This window comes from Ziziphus jujuba, chromosome 2 (assembly GCF_031755915.1).
Source record: "Ziziphus jujuba cultivar Dongzao chromosome 2, ASM3175591v1".
NCBI classification, from domain to species: Eukaryota; Viridiplantae; Streptophyta; class Magnoliopsida; order Rosales; family Rhamnaceae; genus Ziziphus; species Ziziphus jujuba.
The window spans coordinates 13,742,865-13,765,211 of record NC_083380.1 but is presented as its reverse complement, the minus strand read 5'-3'; the positions used below and the strand labels follow the sequence as shown (position 1 = coordinate 13,765,211).

At 31.0% G+C, this 22,347-nt stretch overlaps 1 protein-coding gene across 1 annotated transcript; it reads right to left on the bottom strand.

Moving 5' to 3' along the window:
* Window positions 1-19,360: 19,360 nt before the first annotated feature.
* On the bottom strand, window positions 19,361-21,721 carry LOC107434115 (protein MOTHER of FT and TFL1). Its single transcript, XM_016045529.4, has 4 exons — window positions 21,432-21,721; window positions 21,233-21,294; window positions 21,102-21,142; window positions 19,361-19,917 (listed from the first exon to the last, which is right to left on the bottom strand). The coding sequence occupies exons 1-4, from the start codon at window positions 21,624-21,626 to the stop codon at window positions 19,697-19,699; spliced, it is 519 nt and encodes a 172-aa protein (XP_015901015.1). The 5' UTR covers window positions 21,627-21,721; the 3' UTR covers window positions 19,361-19,696.
* Between the last annotated feature and the right edge of the window lie 626 nt (window positions 21,722-22,347).

Genomic DNA, 22,347 nt, shown 5'->3' with positions numbered 1-22,347 from the left:
TGTTGCTGATGTACTGATTATTTTTTGTACTTTTATTAGATTATTATTTATATTGTTTTATTTATTTTCGAACTCATTTACTTCTTTTAGTATGCTAAGATGGATTAACCTAATATGTATGCTTTTATTTATATTTTTCTTTCTCTTGAATTTTAAATTGGAACCTTTGATAGATATGATTATGATTTACAAAAAATTATATTAAAAGCATTTATGTATTTTTATTTTATTATTAGGTTATATCCAATTTCCAGAAGGTTTATTAAACTTTGATGTCAATGAATAAGGTTTCCATAAACAAAAGCCTCTCGGATGTTCGGAAAAGACCCCTAGAGTGTTCCTTTCAAAAGGAATTTGGTGTCTATACTATATACTACTTGATATTGAGAGGTAACTGAATATACGTACTCTGATAGCCAAAATATAGTGGAGAGCATATGTATTTTTATAGTCAAAAACATAGTACAAGATTAGACTATTTGACCTGCAGACTGATCCATATATATATCTACCATTCAAGATAAATTTGGTAGACCATATTCATTTCCTATTATTATAATTTTCCATCTATATCCTGGCTCTGATTTAATCCCTCCAAGTCTTCATAGGGATTAATTGCAATGCATGCCAATGTACCTTTCATTTAATTGATGTAGCTCGCTTATAAAAGTTACTTGAAAAATAATAATAATAATAATTAACCGAAAGATCTATAATTACATGATTAACGGTACCTCAAATTAATATTCTATAATATCAATCTAAATTCTAAACTTTTAGTAGCAATGATATTATTCATTATTATTATTAGTAGTAGTAGTAGCAGTAGTGATACAGAGACTAAATTGTTTATCACATAACATGTGTTAATATATTATCAATGAAATATTAAATATAATAAATGAAACTTTAAACGGATAAGTAAATAAAAAAACAAATTAAATTATCATATTATTCACTACATTATTTGGTAAACAAATATGGTGAAATATTTTGGTAACTCTAAAATAATTTTTTTTTGGATAAAAAATATCTCTTATATAATATTTTAATACATTAATAATCATAAACAAAAAAAGAAAGAGCTTGATTAAATTGACATTATTTTCAAAGTTAAACGAGAAAATATGGTTTAAGAAATAAGATATAATAATTAAAATATATAAGGAACAACATACCCTTTATAATACTAAAATTTAAGATAAATATTTCAAATTTTTTTGGTATTTATTGAGATTTGCACCTTAAGGCTTCAGCCAATAAACCTTTTATATATGTTAAATAAGGTTTGATTTAATTGGTATGCTATTTTCCATATTTAAAAAATTATAAGTTCTAGGTAAAAAAATTAAAAAAAAAAAAAAAAAGCCTTTATATATGGGCTAGGATAGAATCGTCTTAAGCTTGAGCTGTAGAATTGTTCAACCAGATCTTTAAGGAACTTCAGTTCTAAGAACAGCTTGCTATCTCCTTTTGTTAATGATGGATCGGCGTTGAAGTCCACTCTAAGGCCTTGGGTACTACGCTACTCATTTAGGAAGTAACCATTGGATACTTGTTACTCATTTAGAAAGAAACCAAACCGATCCAATTATAATTGGTTTTGACCATTTTAAGGCCTTGTCAATAGGGCACTTCGGTACTCATTTGAAGTAGCCAAACTAATCCAATAATAATTGGTTTTAAAAGTTTTCGATTCTATCCAAACTGATATCCATATTTAATTCAATCCGATGCAATGCAGATCGGTTTGGATATGATGGATTTGTTAGTTTAGGCTTCTAATCAAATTGGATTGGTTTGATTAATTTTTTTTAGATTTTTTTAAATTATAAAATGAGCTTTGTAGGCTAACACTATTTGTCCTATACATAAAAGTAACCGAAACAACATTAATAATCTTTTTTTATTATTTAAAAATCATAATAAAACGTGAGTCCACAATAAAAAATGTATACTTTTAAATATATAAGTCATCTAATAAAAATATATATTTTTAAAAAATTTATATAGTATGGTTGATTCACTTTGACAATATCCATCTTTTAATCTCAAAACTAATTCGAAACAATTCAATAATCAATTTTTTTTTTTTTTAACAATTGATCCAATCCAATTAGTAGTCAAATAACCAAACCAATTATATATGACTGGGCTAGATTGATTGGATTTTTGTGCTCCTCTACATGTCAAGTAAGCAATTTTTAATATTTAGTTAAATATTAGAAACGTTACCCTGATGAGATAATGTAAGGGTATTAAGATATTAATAACCAATATGATGTAATCCAGATAATGTGTTTTTATTTTATTCGACTAGAATATTAATATAATTTAAATATGAATAAATAAACTTTATAAAGAATAAATGTGATTAAATATAAGTACTTAGTAAATTCATCAATTAGTAAATCTCAATAGACTTAATTACCTCTAGCATTATTCAACTTTAAAATATGCTTAAATTTGAAGTTATTTTTACAAGTATATATAGAAGTGCAAGGGTGAGTTTTTTTTTTTATTTTTTATTTTTTGTTTGGACAAATGCAAGGGAGAGTTTTGTTAACAAGGAGAGCATAACATGAAATGACTCACAACATGGAATTCGTGGGCTACAATAATCACACCACCAATATGGGCTTCAATATCTGGCTTTGTTATTTTCTTTCTTTCTATGTACAGCTTAAAGTTCTGGACCTATATTTATGATCCAATTCAGTTCCACTTTCTATATTTAATTAATAATCCCTCTGAAAAAAATAATCAATAATTTTTAATAGTGACTCTAAGATTGACCCAAAAAAATAAAAAAATAAAAAATAGAGGAACAACAAGAATGAGGAACAAAACCTCTCTCTGAAATACCAAGAACTTTTTTTTTTGGGACCAAAAGTTTAAAATACTTCTATTATCTTTAGAGTGTGTTTTTTTTTTTTTTTTTTTCTTCTGGTGAATTTATTTTGTTTGTTTGATGGTAAAAGGCAATCCCTCGAGCCGCCCGCCCGGGCGGGGGGGGGTGTGGGAATCTCATATAAGTATATAATTTAACTTATATCACATTCACAAACCGTATGTTATATATATACAATTTGTATATAGTGCGGGCGGTCTTCGTACAGACCACAGTATTGATGACAGTTTTTTATAGTATTAGTGACGATTTTCTAAAAAATCATCGTTAATATTATGAAAAACCGTCACTATATTGTAGTCCTCATATAGATCGTATTCATCATAGAATTTATATATATATATATATATATATGTATATAATATCCTGAAATCTTTATTTAGGGGTGGAGAGAGTAACATCCAAAATAATTGCATGTGCTTAAACAGAAAAAGCAAATTCTGGCGAAGTACTTTGAACGTGGACAAACCGAAAAGCAGGTTTTGGTGAAGGATGGAAAATTTTATTGTAAATCATCAATATATATATATATATATATATATATATATATGTAAGGCTGTTTGTAGAAAACAGACAAAGTAGGGAATGAACACCTACTTTCTTTTTGCCCTTTTTTAGGTTTCGGTGTTTCAAACTTTCAACCACCCACCTTCATGTCCTCATCCTCTCCGCCCATCCAACCAACTAACCCCACGTTTCCAACTTGCACCAATATCTACTCTTATTATTATTATTATTATTTAAAAAGATAAAATTTAAGGTGATTTGTAACTTTATATCTTTGATTTTTAATAATTTACAGTTTAGGCCTTTAATTTTGTGAGCTAATAATTTTAATAATTGATTTTTGAATTTATTACAATTTAAATCTCTTTTGATTTTTGATTGTTGAGTTTAATGTTCATCTTATAATATCTAAATGTATCAGATTTAAATTATAAATTGCTAAAGTGCAAAATATTAATATTATTTTTAAAATTTTGAAGTTTAAAACCCTATTTTTGAACCAAAAAAGGGTTGATATAGGTTATCTAATAATATTAAACTATATTAAGTTCCAAACTAAAAAAATACTAAAAGTGCATATTTTTAACATTAGTTTAAAAATTTTATATTTTAGTATACTTTTAATTGAAAATGTAATACAGGTTAATATCATTAAACCTTGTTAGTCAAAAGTAAAAAATATTTAAATTGCAACAAATTAAAAAATCAATAATGTAAATTATTGAATCGAAAACTTAAAAAATTAAAAATTGTAAAATCCTAAAAATTGAAACTATCAAACTACAATTAACCTTAAAATTTAATTTTTATATTATTCCATAAATTCAATAATCTTTGTCCATGGTTTGATTTTGACAATCTAAAAGGTTGATCTTACCCGAAAATATTCTAATCACTAAATTTTTTTTTTTTTAAGACTAATCATAATTTAGTACTTCTAGATTCAAAAAGTTCCACTTTTGGCTTTGAAGTTTAAACTACCGTATTGTATTTTGGCTTATAAGAATGTATCATACATGACTCCACTTTGTAGCTTGACAGTCACTGAGAAAATATTATTGGACTAAAATATAACAAACTAAATTATGAAGACTTAAATTACAAGGTTGCAAAACTTTATAGTATAACTTTTTCAAACTAAAGTGGAATTTATTCTATCATATTTCTATTTTTGTCTAATCATATTCTGGTGCTAAAACTAAGCGCATGGATATGAATTTAAATATAGCGTTTGGTTTACACGATTCAAGTCTAGTTTCTAATATTTGTAGGTACGGCTAATTGATTTTAAAAGATATTTGGTTGTGCAAATAAAATTCTTTTATTTACACTAATATTGATTTCCAAACAATACACGATATGTGAATCTATAATAAATAATTTAAAAAATAATCTGCAATAATTAATTACTGTAAAAAATTTTTTACTATCTTAATATATTTAAATCTAATAATAATATATGAAATTTTTTTTACTATATATATATATATATATATAATATCATAAATAATAATATTTAAACTTTGAAATTATTATATATTACAAGTACGTTTACATACAAAACTTTAAATTATATTGTATGTATTATTTGTTATAAAAAAATAATTGAAAATAATCTAAAACAGAAAAATAAAAATCAATAGAATTTAAATATACTAAAATAACAACGACAACAACGATAACAACAAAAATAATAATAATAATATGTAACAATTTTTCTTTTTTAAAAAAAAAACTATCCATCTATTAAAATCATTTCAACACTATTAATTTCTAATTTATTATCAAAGTTTAGGATCTTCCAAAATCTTAAAACTCGAATTTTGAACATTCACTGTGTCTTGCTAGTATTAATCTAGTTGATAAAATCAACTTACCCGACCATATTTAAAAATTTTATTGTTACTAAGAATATTTAAATCTTAATTTTTTTTTTCAATCTATATCGTAAAAGTTAAAGTTTGTTAAGAACTAAAAGTTTAACATCTGTATATAATACTATTTAATTATGAAATTCAAATTAAAAAATATTTACCTGTCTAATTTTTTAATTTATGGAATTTAAATTCAAATTCAAATGTATTTATATAATATTTTCCATCTATAGAATACAAATTTAAATTCAAATATATTTTTTTTATCATTGCAATAATTAATTTTTCTATATTAAATCCTCATAATATAATTTAATTATATTATTATTATTATTATTATTTGCCCTATGAACACATTTTTATCTTATAATATAATTTATTTATGGTTACAAATATTTTAAGAAGATCAAATAAGGAGATCAATTTTATTATCGAAATCTATATATTTTGATTTTGAAATTCCATTTATTACATATCTATATATGTATATGTATTAGTATATAGAATATGAGATCCCACATCAGTTGGAAAGGAAAACGAAGCATGTCTTATAAGAGTGTGGGTACCTTTCCCTGTGACGAGTTTTAAACCCATGTGGGCGATACTCAAAGCGGACAATATCACAAGCGGGTGGACTAGGCTATTACAGTTGGTATTAGAGCTAGTACCCAGATCGATGTGCCAACAAGGACGCTGAGCCCCAATGAGGATGGATTATGAGATCCTACATCGGTTGGCAAGGAGAACGAATGATGCCTTATAAGAGTATGAATATCTTTCCCTTGTGACGCATTTTAAACCCGTGCGGACAGGATCCAAAGCGGACAATATCACAAGCGGATGGGCTGGGCTGTTACATAGAATCTAATTTATTAATTATCATATATAATATCTTTTTATTTTATATAAAATAAATATAACAAACCAACAAAAATATCAATATATAGATTATAAATTTTTTATTCTTCTTTTTCTTTTTCTTTTTAATTCAAGTAATTAATTTATTGGTATTAATGAAAAACCAAATGTATGTGACTTATGTGAAAAATAAAATAAAATCAAAAAATTTGTTTTGAATATAAATCCTACTTTGCCATATTTAACAATTATATTCTAAAAATGCTATTTCAAATTTTTTCCACCAATAAAATAAAATTATATTATTTATGTAATTTTTTATATGTTCAAATAAGGAAATATCTTTACTATTTTCAATATAATCACATTTATATATGTAAAAAATATTTAAAATATGTTATATATCGAGATACAATTTAATTTATTATTTTACAAATATAATATTGTATTTTTGTCCTAATTATAGGTTTGGACATTTTTAGTCTAATCAAGGTTCCTTTAAACAAAAGTCATATAAAATATTATAATAATAGAAATATATATTTTTGGATATAACTGTCAAAAGGATATATCAAATAAAATAAAATTAAAAAATTTGTTTTAAATATAATTTCTATTTTTCCATGTTTAAAAAATGATGTCTCAATATTTTTCTACTAATAAAATAAAATTATATTATTTATGTAATTTTAGAATTTAGGGTTTAGGATCCTAAACTTTAAAATTATGTCATATATTTCAATCCGGGACCATTATATATGAAGATGCATTTTATTTCATATACAATATTATAATAATAAAAATATATAGTTTTGAATACAACCAATAAAATGTAAAAAATCTTATGCTTTTAAATAACTACTTCATTTGGTACTGATTAATATTTTGATAGGACCATAAATAATAAGAGGAGGCCATTTTTTTTTATTAATGATTTTAGAGGAAATTTAGAAGAATATAATAATGACACATGATACTAACTATTTTACTTCTATATATTTTATAGATTATTTAGTTAACTTTTTTTCTTAATGCGATCATTATTTTGGTATTTTAAAGTTATTAAATGCAATTATTTTCAATCAAATTAGTTTATATCAATTGCTCATTATAACAAAAGAGTCATATTATGTTAGAAATATAAGATAAGAACATATTAATGTATCAAATATTAAATTTGTCATCTAAATTAATAATTTAAAATTAAAAACTTTATCTTCTAAAAAAAACAAAAGCTTAATAGGGCAACTAAAACTTAGTCAACATATCCATATATAGATTATACTAATATGATAACCAATTAAATAATATATATATATATATATATATTTGATAAATAACTTAATAAAGTAAACGGTGTCTCTAATATTATTCTTCTATAATTCAATGTATAGAAACTCTTCATTTCAACATGGACACGAACTTTATTTTCAAAATATATATTTATACATATATAGATGGACACAGACTTTCGGTGTTGCAATTAAGGAAAGCGATATGGAACCATTTCACTGTTGCACCAAACAGTCAAACACCTTTTCTTCACCCTTCTTCATGTACGAGTCGGTATCACAAATATGAATAAATAGATTTAAAAACAAACAAACAAGTACACTTTGTCCCCAAAATTTGTACTTTGATTTTTAACTTAAAAAAAAAAAGTACCGTATATAGCCTAGGAGATAATAAGTTTTACTTATAAGTAAATAATTATTTTGTTTGTTTTTAATTTACAAACAAAATAAAGAAAAAAAAAGTCACTTAATTGATTAATATGAAAACTAATCATTTTTTTCAATCTTTAAACTTTATGTTAATCAATTTAAGAATTAGACTAACGGGAAACATTTGTAAATTGAAAATTCTGTATGAAACATTTTAAATTTAAAGTCCTAATTTGCAAATTGACCAAAGTACAGAGCTCTAACATACAATTAACCCTATAATTAATTTCATTGGATTTTGTAGTTTGATGAATTAAGTAATAAATGGTGTAATATATAGCCTGAAGAGGGAAAAACTGCTAGCCTAAAAATGTATACTGAAACAATAAAAGTCAGAATTGATGGATAAAGATAAACCTGGTCCTTGTATTTTCTTTGGTAAGTAAAAATCTTGCAATGGAGACAGATGGGGGGGGTGTTTCAGTGGGTAGGTAAAGATTAAGGTTGTGCACCTGTTAGCTAGGATGGTGATGAACCTTCTTATTACTTTATTATTTTATTTTTTGAGTTTTTTATTTAATTTATCATAGGAAAATTTTAATTTAGATCTCCTTAATTTTATCTTAATTATAGTTAGATCCATACTTTAAAAAAATCATCATTTATACCTCATTTGTTAGTTTTTAGCAATTAAATTTAACTGTTAAAAGCCATAATTAAATTTTCACATTATTATTCAATCATCAAAAATGTTGATTTTTAAATTTTATACGATTTTTAATTGGAAAAAAATTATAAATAGGTTTATTTAATAAATATAGAATATTGAAAGGAAGTTAATAATATTTTTTTCAAAAATATGAGGTTCAAATATAATTATAATGTAATTGGGAGTCTAAATAAAATTTTCCCTTTGTTACTACTCTTCAACCCATCAAATGTCATCCATCACTAACACATCAAACACTACTGTTCTTTCTTTCATCATCATCATCGAATTTTTTTATGCTTCTCTCTCGATTTTTCTCTCTTTTTTATCACACATGCACTACACTCCCTCATCTACACCCTCAAAAGCCCCACCCGTTGGTCTGTATGGATAGATAAATACAATTCTTCTCTATAGCAGTGTGTGTGTGTGTGTGTGTGTGTGTGTATATATACCACCTCTAACCTGTCTTCAACCCCCAACTCTTCACTCTCTTTACAGATCCATTATACATATATATACATGTGCATGTATATATGCTCTCTCTCTCTCTCTCTCTATATATATATATATATATATATGTGTGTGTGTGTGTGTGTGTGTCATGTTCATTAGGCGTGCTGTTGAATGAGGATTATATAATGGTGAGTGATTTCTATGCTATCCCTTGTCATGTGGACAATCCCTAGCTGCTTAATTTTCTTGATTTCATTGTCTGTTCGACCTTGAACCTATTTATATTATATATAATTACATATTCTTTATCATCTCTTTAGATCTACATGCATATACGATGATTTTCTAATATCCTATTCAGAGATAGTATAGTTTGAACTTGAAAAGCCATAAGTTCGTCTGCCTGTTTTTGGTTGTGATTTTTTTTATAATCCAAAGTGATGATGCATGTAAAAACTGAGATCAGAAAACACAAAAATTCTTAACTTGTATCATTGATATATATATATATATATATAAAGATGTGCCATTTTGTAATGAATACTTTTTTAATCGAACCCACAACCATCATATATGTGATCTCAATTTTGCAAAGCAACATAGATTAATTTCATGAAGAAGAACTGCACCACAAAAATCAAATTCCGTGAATGGCTTTAATTGTTGCCAAAAGGAAATGGAAAAATGATAGTTAGCAACCATGTAAATTAGTATATATATATATATATATATAATATAATATACTTTGAGAAAGCATGTAGTGATATCCACTTTGTATTTTTAACCTACAAAATGGTAAGTATCAAGGTTTACAACTTATCCAATTAGATTTTTAATAACTAAGATGCAATATTATCACTTAATATGTTAGTATGTTCCCAGCAAAAAATTACAATGTATATATATTTATATACATATATATATATATATAGAGAGATTCTATGGTCAGGATCAACCGGATGGAGTTTCATACGGACCAAGAGTAAAGCCGACATAAAATCAGTATTTTTTAGAAAAGCCGATGTTTTTTTTTTTTTTTTTTTTTTTTGTAGCGTCTGCTTTTCTCTTGAGAGAAAAGCAGACGTTTTTTTTTATGTAGCATCTGCTTTTCGTGGGTCCGCATGCAACTCCATCCAGACAGTCTTGACTGTAGAAGGATTATATATATATATATATATATATATGATTATTACATATATGTAAGGGTTAAGGACTCAAGGTTGCACAGGCAGCGAAATTAAGAAAATAAGTAAGGATTGTTTGGTTGACAAGGCAATGCATGGGCATCAATGCTCTTCATATCCACTCATCTCAATATATTGTGGCCAAATCTTTGGTAAGTGAAAAATGGATATACGTATTGCATATGTGCCAATGTCATTGGTCCAAATCCATGCGCACACACACACTAATATATTAACAATATGAATTATACTGCAGAGTACTTTGTTTAATTTAACAACTTTAATAGGGAACCACAGAGCGAGAGGGTTTTGCTGAAAATGGACTAGGCTTGCAGGTCGGTCGGATCTTCAATGTCCCTTGCCAAAGATATCCTATTTAAATTTTTTAATTTTAAATATTAACAGCTTTTTAGTTTTTAGTACATAATTCGTATATATGCTTCTTTCTTTTTTTTAATTATCTTGTATGATTATTTATTTGATAATTTGATCTTTTCAATTTTTCAAAAAACTTTTAGTCCCTAGAATATGCCCAAACTAAAGAACAAGGATATTATATAGGGAATATTATTGAGAGATTTGGTTTTGTGGGGTCTATTGAAATTCTATTCTATAAGAACAATGTTCAAAAATCTCTTGTCTTTTGGAAAAAGGACTATTAAAAACTATTTCCTGTTTGATTTTCCACGTAATATTTTTTATGAGATTTTATGGAATTTTTCAATTTTTAATTTTTGCAGCTACGGTAGTTTGGGCTATTATGTTATAAATATAGTCTAGTTCATAACATATTAATCACAGACTCAATGAAATTCAGCTTTGGGCTGGGTAAAAGACCAGAAAGCGAAATCACAGACTCAAGGAGCCACATTGAAATAATAATCATAAATTTGCCCTTAGCAAATACCATATCACTTACAGTCATATAAAAGTATGAATACAATTGGATGATTATAATCTTCGACTCAAAATCCAGCATCATTAATGAACTTTTCAACCCCATTTAAGGCACATATATATACATATATAATGCAGACACATATATAAGCATTTATCTACATGTTTTAATGAACCAACTTGATCATTCCACTCGCATATGTAAAAGAAGACGGTAATATATATATATATATATATATGTATATCTATATCTGTATAAGAAAAGGCAGATGCACACTTTCTTCACTAAGGTTAGCCACAAATGAATGTGTTCCGTTATTTAAAAAAAAAAAAAAAAAAAAAAAAAAAAAAAAAAAAAACAGCATATAAAATTTATGCGCTGATTTACAAATTATTTTTTACAGCAATTAGCCAGAAAAAAAGATTATTTGGTAGATAAGTAATGAGCTTTAGGAGATGATTAGCTCCGCAACCTATTCTTCATGGCTCTTGTACAGGTACTAAAATCAGATAGAAAATGTTAAGAGTACCTCTTCATTAAGAAAGATGTTTCCAAGTGCAATTTTGAGATGCAGCTTCTTTGACATCAAATCTTTTCTAGAACTACAACTTAATACAATTCAACTAAGAAACACCACACACAAGCTAGTAAATATACATATCATTTAGCAAGATTACAGATTATGCCACATATACAATAAATTTAAATACAATCTACATTTTAGTAAATGTATATATAATCTATAGATATCAAATTTGAGCAAAGAAGCCAAAAAGAGCATGGTAAGAATCTTCCTCGGCAGAAAGGATAAAAAAATAAAAAGCATGATATGGACAACAGAAAAAACGATGACTAGAAATTAGATAATTGATAAAGTTTAGTGTTAGACATCATGATATTGCCAAGGGGAAAGATGCTTACTATTTTAAATCATCCCTATTCTAGCCAATTCTATGATCAAAGAGTATGGTAGAATCCTCCTTGGTCGAAAGGATAAAAAAGAAGACCATGATAACGGATAAAATTTAGTGTTAGACACATAATATTACCAAGGGGAAAGATGCCTACCATTTCAAATCAAAGAACAAGCACATCCTTTTTTTTTTTTTGGGCCAATTCTATGGTCTCTTGACTTAGCATGCAAATCCACCTAATCACATATCAACCAGAAAACTAAACTTACTTTAGATTTAATAACAAATAGTTTCAATTTTACAGAAATCAAGAAATGGTAATTTCATATGTTGCCCATGGATTCTAATTAGTATCAAATACTATCTGTCATGACCCATTCAAGATTTCTCACCGGAACCCTAGACAATTCCTGATCCCAGGAAAATCCTACCGGACCCTCCAATGGAAAATCTGGCAGAATCTCCCCTAAAGGCTGGACTTACTTCAAATTCTCTGCACTAAAAACACACTTCTATATACACCAACTTATTCCTCCCACCTTACTACAATTTAATTCCACAAATTTGCAGCACTTCAAATGAATAACAGAGAATCAGTGCATAATCAATTAAATAATGCATCCAACATAGTATACAGAGCGTTAATAAAGTTCTAAGTATGACAATTAATACAACAGAGTATAAAGAAAATTACATAATAAGAAATGAAGAAAAGAAGAATTCTTGGATTTCCAGGAACGATCAAATTGTCGAGCTCGCCCTGATCGAACAATGTCTACCACCTGAGCCTAAGGGAACGAAATTTAAAAATATGAGATGCTAATCATCTCAGTGAACGACCCAGTCTACTAACTACTAATAATTAAGTAATTTAGTAATAAGTAAATAAATAAATAATAATTAAATAAATAAATACATAAATGGTTTAGTAATAATAGTTGAAAACAATTTTTCTCTCAAAACCCTCAGAGTCACTCAATTGGAAATGTTCCCTTTTTAAAAGGTTTTCACAAAATCTGATATTTTATACCCCAAGATTTAGAAAATAATTAGTCAAAAAATTTACAAATAAAATACAACAAATTAAGAATCCAAAATTAGAATGAAAATAATAATAGAAATGAAAATAAACTTTTATAATAATTACTAAAAGATTAACAACATATCATAACAAATAAAGCAAAATTATCAATGAAACTCATATTAAGACAATTCAGAAAATAATTAAATAATTAGAATAAATCAATTAATTGAACAATTAAATCAAAATAAAACATCCATTTAAAATAATAGTAAGAATAAAATTAAATGAAAGAAAATATGATATATTAGAATTGATTTCAAAATACTAAAACAATTTGAATAATAAATTCGTAAAAACATTTTCATAAAAATGTGTAAACTTTTAAATTTAAATAAATAAATAATAAAACACCGTTAAATACATTTTATTAAAAATATGATTTTAAAATATTTAATATTTGAAAACCATGTCGTGAAAACCATTTGATGCACACACTATATACTAGTGGCGCCAACGATACCCAGCGTTCCGAGCACCGCCCGATAGGAGGTTAAAGAGAGAAACTGGCATACGGCCGCATAGCGTCCCACCGCACCGCTACAAACAAGCATCCTGGCCATAGCGGAGGGTGGCTACGACCGATATCAACTTCCCGACCCTAAGTCCGATGGCAACCACAGGACAACCTATAAATCACCTGCGCGCTACTCACACCCACCTATGCTGTCAGGACCCGTCCAGAATTCCTTCCCCGGAACCCTAGACAAGCCCTGATCCCAGGGAAATACCACCGAACCTTCCAACGGAAAATCCGGCAGCACCTCCCCTAAGGGTAGAACTAACCAAAAATTTCCTGCACTGAAAACACACTTCTATAATTGTCCCCTTATTCCTCCCACAGTACTACAAGTTGATTCCACAAATTTCAGCACTTCAAAATAAATACAGTAATCCAGTGCATAATAAATACAACAAGAGTGAAAGAAATAGTACAACTGCAATAAAAGAAGAACAGGATACTTCACGAAGTAAAACAGCGATGAAGATCAAGTCCGCTCCGAATGAACACCGACAACCTGGTACCTAGAGGAACGGAATTTAAGAGTGTGAGATGCTAATCATCTCAGTGAGCGACCCTATCTACTATACAATATAATACCACGGTAATAGGTATATAAATAATAATTATTTGGAAATAATATTTTCTCTCAAAACCCTTACAATTCTCTCAGTTGGAAAGGTTCCCCTTTTAAAACCTTTTCACAAAACCCTTTATTCATATTCCTCGAAAACCAAGACATCAAATAAATATCCGAACAGTAATAGTAATTTTAATTCCAATACAGTTTTAAAACATTTTATTCTTAAAACACAGTTCCGAAATCAGTTGATGCACCCACTATATACCAGTGGCGCCAACAGTACCCAGCGTCCCAAGGTACCGCCAGACAGGAGGTTATAGAAAGAAACCGGCATACGGTCGCGTGGCGTCCCACTGCGCCGCTGCTAACCTGGTGTCCCGGCCAATGGGGGGTGGCCACCCTCTCCGATGGCATCCACAGGACACCCTCATAATATCACCTGCGCGCTACTCACACCCACCTGCGCGCTAATCATATCCGTGTGCACAATATCCATATCACATATACCATATCACATAATCAGAACACCAGTACGTGCACAGTGCATCTAAAAATCATAAAATCCATAAATTTAAATCATAAAACAAATTTCACATTTTTCATAAGCATAGCGGGCATAATCCATCCGCTTGAACCGGGAAATTCTCCACAATTTCTTTATAATCAATGCCATAAATTCCATGATTTTCAAATCCACCAACTTCCAAATCCATCAATTTAAATATCCACATTTTTCCAAGCATAAATAATTCTCGAAATATCATAGTCAAATCTCATAATATTCCATGGGCATATTTTATAAAAATTGAAATCAGCAACATAACCAAATATTTTCTTTGAAATATTTGAAAATCAAATCGTGCCCAATTTACCATTAAAACCACACCAATTTCAAAATCCTCAAAACCATAAAATAATTCCACACGGCATAAATTTGTAGAATTCGCATTTTTTTAAATCCAATAAATTCATAAATAATTCTACAATAAATCCAATAAATATTTGGCACATAGAAATTAAATTCCAAATATTTAATTCACACATAATATATTCATCAATTAAATTCCCCAAAATTAATTTGAAGGTGGGTCACTCACCTGGAGCACGCAATTAACACATGATCCACTACGGGATCAATTCTACGACTCACCGGTGCTCCTAGAACAAAATTCACAGACAGTCAAATAAATTAATATTTTATTCGGGTAAATAATACCCGGTACCCGGGGGGTCAAAACACAAACGATATCTAGAATTTATGAGTTATATACCGAATCGAAGCTCGAGTGATGCTGATCACAGATTCGGTCTTACTTCCCGGTGATCGGACCCGACGGGGTCGGAATCTCGCCGGAAAGCTTTTCGAGTTTCGGCTCTGCAATTCTCCCAAACCATCGCGAATTGGCGGAAACGGAAGCCGGATTCGGATTCAGGAGGTCGAACACAGCGGACTGGAGCCGGCCGGAAATTTCGGGTACTCGCCGGAACAGTATTTTCCGGCGGGCCGCCGCGGTCACCGGCAACCGTCGCCGGCGGCGCATGTGTGCAGTGGCCGTTGGCTGTGAAATTTTGCAGACTTATAGATCGTGAGGAGAGCAATCCAACGGGACCGACGGTGAGCAAAACGGAGGTCGGACGGCGGAGAAATCACCGTTTGAAGATTTCCGACCCCTCGCCGGAAACGCTCCGATCCCGGCGCGTCGGTTGTCCGATGGCCGTGATTTTTGGTGGGTAGGCCGGACATGAGGAGAGGATGATGGGTGTACGGCGCGTGTAATGTATATCGGCCAGAATAGTGCCAATTCGCGGTGGCCGGCGGTGGAGGGGGAAAAATCGCCTCCAAACTTCGGAGGTCGGATCCGGGCGCTTCCGGCGGCCGTTCGCCGTGAAATTTGGAGGTTTTGCCGGAAATGAGGTGGGCAATCTGGCTGGCCGGTGCGTGTACAGTAACTAGGCTGGAAAATGTGAAAATGACCGACGGCCGGTGACTCTCTCTCTCTCTCCTCTCTCTCTTTCTCTCTCTTCCCCGAGTGTTTTAACAAATAAAACCCCTGCGTGACACTGTTCATGCCACGTGGACCACTCAGAAGCTGACACGTGGCATTTCCACTGTTCACCGACCCAAAAACATTAAAATAATACGGTATCTGGTAAACTTCAAACGTCCATAACTTTTTAACCGGATGTCCGTTTTGAGCGTGCCGCTAGTCTGTGAACTCGTATTGACGAGCACTTCACAACCATGCATGAGTCAAAGCTCAATTCCCCGTAAACAAAAAGTCAACTCCGGCACCCCTTGGACAGTTTGGACCGCAACTTGTTTCGTCCATAACTTTCAAACCGTAGCTCCGTTTTCGACGTGCTACCAGTCTACAAACTCGTGGCATCGTGCACTTCGCCACGGTACCCTAGTCAACTCAAAATTCTCACCGAGTCAAAAAGTCAACTTTTGACCCCTTCGATCAACGGTCAACCTCGGTCAACGTGCACGAATTCCGGTGCGATTTGGGACGGGGTGTTACATATGCGCTAATCATATCTACATATATAGAACACCAGTACGTGTGTGGTGCATCTAAAACTCGTAAATCATAAAATCAATATTTGTATAAAATACCACCGGGTTTATTTTATCCATTTAAACCCATAAATTTTTCACATTTTTTTTTAAAACCATCATCATAAATCCATCGCATAAATTCTATCAATTTCAAATCCATTAACTCTCAATTTCATCAATTTAAATGTACAAATTTTCCAATGGCATAAATATTTTTGAAGCATAATTATTTAAATCAATATTTCTTCCTCAATCTTCAAAAAAACCAATTTGAATCGAATATGTCATTTAAACCTCATAAAATCCACAACAATCAAAATTCTCATAAATAAATTCCACAATAAATCAAATAATATTAAATTCACAATTCCTTTAAATATCAAATTTCCATAAAATCTAAATTTCCATAATTTGTCAAAAAAATCATATACTTCAAATTATTCAAATATTGGAATCAAAATTTAATTCACATTTTATCACATAATCAACATAAAATAAAAACATTCAAATATTAGAATATCCCAAAATATAATTAATTTAACACCCGAAAATAATTTTGAAGGTGGGCCACTCACCTCGAGCACCCGTATCAATTAAGATCCTCCACAGTATCAACTCCACTACCCACACGTGCACTTTCCAGAGATCGAACCCATGGTGGTTGGAATGGAAGAAACGGCGATGGCCGGTTGGTGACTCTCTCTCTCATCTCTTTCTCTCTCCTGCACCTCACTCTTCACACACCCCACACAACCATTTGCCCAATCAAAATGCCCCCCATGGGTGACACTGTGCACTCACGGGTTGGCCAGATTTTGACACATGGCACACACACTATTCACTCAATTAAAAAATATATTAAAATATTATGGTATTCGAAAAATTTTGTAGATCCATAATTTTTCAACGAAATGTCCAAATTAGGCGTGCCACTAGTCTATGAACTCGTATCGATGAGTACTTCACAACCATGTATGAGTCAAAACTCAATTTTACAAAAATAAAAAGTCAACTCCGACGCCCTCGAACAGTTTGGACCTCAACTTGTTTTGCCCATAACTTTCAAACCGTAGCTCTGTTTTCATCGTACTACTAGTCTATGGACTCACGTCAATGCCTACTTCGCAATGGTGCCTCGGTTAACTTGGAATTTTATCTGAATCAAAAAGTCAAAGTTAGACCCTCTCAATCAACGACGGTCAACCTCGATCAACGTGTAAAAATTCCGGTATAATTTGGGACAAGGTGTTACATGATCACTGTATCAGCAACTTAAAGATTTATTAAACCAACACCACAAGCCCAAATACTGTCATGGCACAAGAAAAGTCAGACCTATATAATCTTTCTTCACTAGGTTTAGCCAAAAATAAATGCAATCATTAAAAAAAAAAAAAAAAAAAAAAAGGCACATCAAATAGTTTATTTGTGCACTTGTGGTACAAGGGTGAAGCAACAAATTAATTAAGTTGAGATGAAAAAGAATAAAAGTAGCTTGATTATAGGAACATGAACAAGGGCATCTAATAATTGATTTAGTTGTCTAAGAACTAAAAAAAGATCCAGCTTCAGATTATGTGTCAAATTATATTTCAAATTCACCCTCATGAAGAAAAACTATGGCTTTAGCCATTTATTGCTATTTCAAGTTAAATATAGTTCATTCAGTAAAGGTAATAACAAGAAAAGCCACCAAAAAGATACAAAACAAAGCCATACAGTAAGCAAACCCTAAACCATAGAAAATTGACAGCATAAATATCCAATGGACACAAAAAGAAGCAGAGGACAAATAACTTCTCAGAAGCATTTTGTCAAACACATAGCAATCATAAGCAACACATTAATGACAGACTCCATTGCAAAAGCAAATGATAGGCATGCTTAAGAAAACAACAAAACCCCATGGAATCTGCAATCGTTTCCACATATATTTCCTCATGCAATTTCGAATGAAAAATTGACCGTAAAAATTGACTATCTTACCCTCCAAGTTCGCAATAGTTCCAGATGGCTCTCCTTATTCAAGAGCTAGAGATATAGACCTCAAAATTAAACCTTCTTTCTCACAAATCAAAGCCCTAATTTTGCAGATAAAGAAATCACATGAAAAATGAAAAAGAAGAAGAAGAAGAAGAAGAAAAAGAAAGCAGATCGAAAAATAAGAAGGAAAACAAGCAGATCGAAGGAGAAGAACAGTACTCACTTGGGTTTTCAAAGCGAAGTGCTGTGGAGAGACGATGTTCCAATGAGAGACCACATTCCAACGAGAAGAAAAGAGCTACTTCGACGAGAAAGAGAAAGAGCTATGACAAGCGTGACCCAACAGTTGAGAGGGGCCAATCGAGTCCCCTTCGAGTGGGATAAGGTGCGCATCTGGAATAAGTTGTCTCATTCGTTTTTGCTTTCCAAATATCGAACTGAGACTGTGGTCAGTTCTGACTTGGCTAATCTGGTGAAACAAACATGCCCTAAGGGTTATCACCTACTCATTTTAGCACCCTATTTCAAAGGGACAAATACTTTGTTATGTGTAGTGCTGCATGATTCTCTTCTTTTTACTTTTTATTTTTTTTATTTTTTTATGGATTTGAACTCAGATTAATAGGGAGGAAAGTGAGACCTTCCCGTTTAGACCAAAGAATTGAAACTTAAAGAGTTGGAATAATTCAAGCTAGGTAGCTTTTCATCAGATTAAAGAGTTTAAAAAGACAGATGAAAAGCAAAAGAACTATTCAAAAAGCAACTTTCTCCACAACATACAAGCACCTGCTATACCACAGCTCTCCGATGGTGAAAGAAAGAAACACTCAGTTCTCTCTACTGCTTCACATTTTATAACATAACACAAACCTTAAACTTATACATACTACTACTACTACTACTACTACTACTACTACTACTACTACTATATTCTCTCACTCACTCCTTTATTATTCTTCTTCTACAAACTCGAAACCCGAGTTCTTTGTAAGCAATGCAAACCCCAAAAGCTTCAGCGTTTCTTGCTAGCCGGCTCCTTCTGAGAGTTGAAGTAGACGGTGGCAACAGGCAGGCCAAGGTCAAGCTGCGAAGAAAATAAGCGAGTGTTGAAGTTGGCTCGAGAAGCTGGCTGCTCCACCGCCCCAACCGGATTCTTCTGCTGGAACAGTACCAGAATGTAGCGGTGAATCCCTACCGGTGGCTTTGGTCCGATATAGGGCAAAATCTCAGTTCCTATAGGATATTTGGAAATAAAAAATATATATCAATTCTGATAGAAAAATGCAATTCGATCACAAGTGGATTATACGTGTTGATAGAGCAATTTAAGAGAATATTAACAAGTGTTTAGCTTCCAAACTAATGTTTTTAGTAATAAAAAATCATAAAAATATCAAATGTAATAAGTTAATTTTGGACAAATGATGATAATCATAATAATAATAATAAAACTGTTTTTTGATATCCTTATTGTGCTTCCGTATGTTAGAAACGTGGACAGCCTGAAAAGCTGCCAGCTGGAGTGACACACCACTGGGAGGCAACCATGTTGACAAGGTTATTAAGACAAGTGGCGCAAACGTGTCACTTTCAACTTCTGCGTTTGTAACACGGGCAGGTGTCGCTTACTCTGATGCCGCATATAATACAGAAAAAAAAAAAAAACCAAAACCCAAGAAATAAATTTCAAATAAAAAAAAATAGTAATAAAGGAATTGTGAAGAGGGTATGAATTTTTCATGAATTAGAAGCAAATTGTATTGGGAAAATAAATAGTTAATTCCAACACGTGGAGGGTGCTGGGACTAGCAGTCTGCTGAACGACATGTGTGTGCTATAGAAAAAATATTGATGGAAAATAGAGAAGGGAAAAAGTTGCGGCTAGAGACAGTTGTGTAGAAACTATAGGAGTATACATGAAAATTTTTCAAGAATATAGGGCACATCGATTCAGTTTGATTGTGATGTGAGCCTGAACATTTTGATTTTCTGAAAATTCATAATTTTGATGAGCCCAAATTTATATGCATATGTAATATATTTTATATATATTTGTCTGGAAATGAGAGAGTTGAAGCAGATCTAGATTCTTTTTCACCCTATCATCAAACAAAACCCGCTGCACTACTCAGCTTCTAACTTTATATATTATTTATAACACACACAAACCTATATATATATAATATGAACAGTAGCTGCCACCTCCTACCATACACATATAATGCTGATTTTCTGAACCACGAAACCGTTGAAAATGGTTCGAAAATAAAAACTTATTGCAGAGTTTATATGAAAAACATTTGGTAAAGTTGTTTGCATGCATGCAGAGCTACATACATCATATGAGAGAAATAAAGAGTTTTTGGTGAAGAAGAAGGAAAACTTTATAAAAGATCCAAGCATTCATCTGTTTTTACCTCGGAATGGATTTGTTCCTCCTGGAATATCAACAACGATCCTGAAATCGGAGCAAAATGTTATGAATTTTTGTAAACAAAAAAAATCCATGCAAGAAATTTACATATATATATATATATATACAGCTGACCAGTGAACCCATTCTCGCATGCTCGGCTCACTTGGACTTGGAGCATCAGGGTCTGTCAAAACCTGCATATATAAGCCAATCTTCTTTAGATAGAAACCATAACACATTGACAATAATCCAAATTCTCTCGAGAAACAAACAGAAAATTTAGTGTTAAAAACTAAAAAAGACACATTCATGCTAGCTGAAGAAAGCAAACCAGAGTGTAGAGCTCATCAGCATGGCCGGAGATGGTGATTTTGGGCGGATTGATGGCAATGGATGGTTTTATATCACAGCCATTAGTGACATGCTTAGGACCAAAGTAAACAGACATAGTGACCCTTGGAATAAACATGTCCACCACATCACCGATCACACGGCCAACAACAAGCGGGTCAACGGAGGCAGCCATGGAAAGGCAGAGGTTCAGAAAAACAAAGAGAAAGTGGGGAAAAAAATGATTTGCAGAAGAAGAGGGTGAGTTTAGGGTTTTATATAGGAGTTGTAAAAGGTTGAAAGGTAATGTAAGGCCAGCTGATGATGAATTAGTGTAATCTATGGTACATGCATAGGCCATAAAAAAAATGTAGAAACCCAGAGAAAGACACGTGTAATGGTCAGCCAAGATTGTAAAACCGCCATCTTAATTTTTTTTTTTTTTTTTTTTGTGCCCATGTGGATGCATCCTCACCGTCGGTTGAAAAACAAAAATCTTACAAAATGTATAAAGAAACAGTAAAGAGTTTCAGAGTTTCATGCATCTTCGAGATAAGCATCAATTCCTCTCCCACTCCGAGACAAAGCATGCAAAGTGGAACCACAAGAAAGAAAATTCAAACAAATATAAACATAAAGTAAATTTTTTCTTTTTTATTTTTATTTTTCTGAAGGTTACAGATTGTAAAAATGAAACGTAAAACAGTACGTATAGTATAGCTATTGTTTTTTTAACTCTTTTTAGACTGTGGGTTTGTCATTAAATGTAAGGAGTTGTTTTGAATAGGCCAGAAAAAACCTGCATCATCATCAGGATGTATAAGATTCTTTAGAGATGTGATACGATGTGGTTGTGCTCTATGTAACCATTGTACTGTGGGATCAAAAATGTTGTATCAGCTACTTATGGTCTCCGA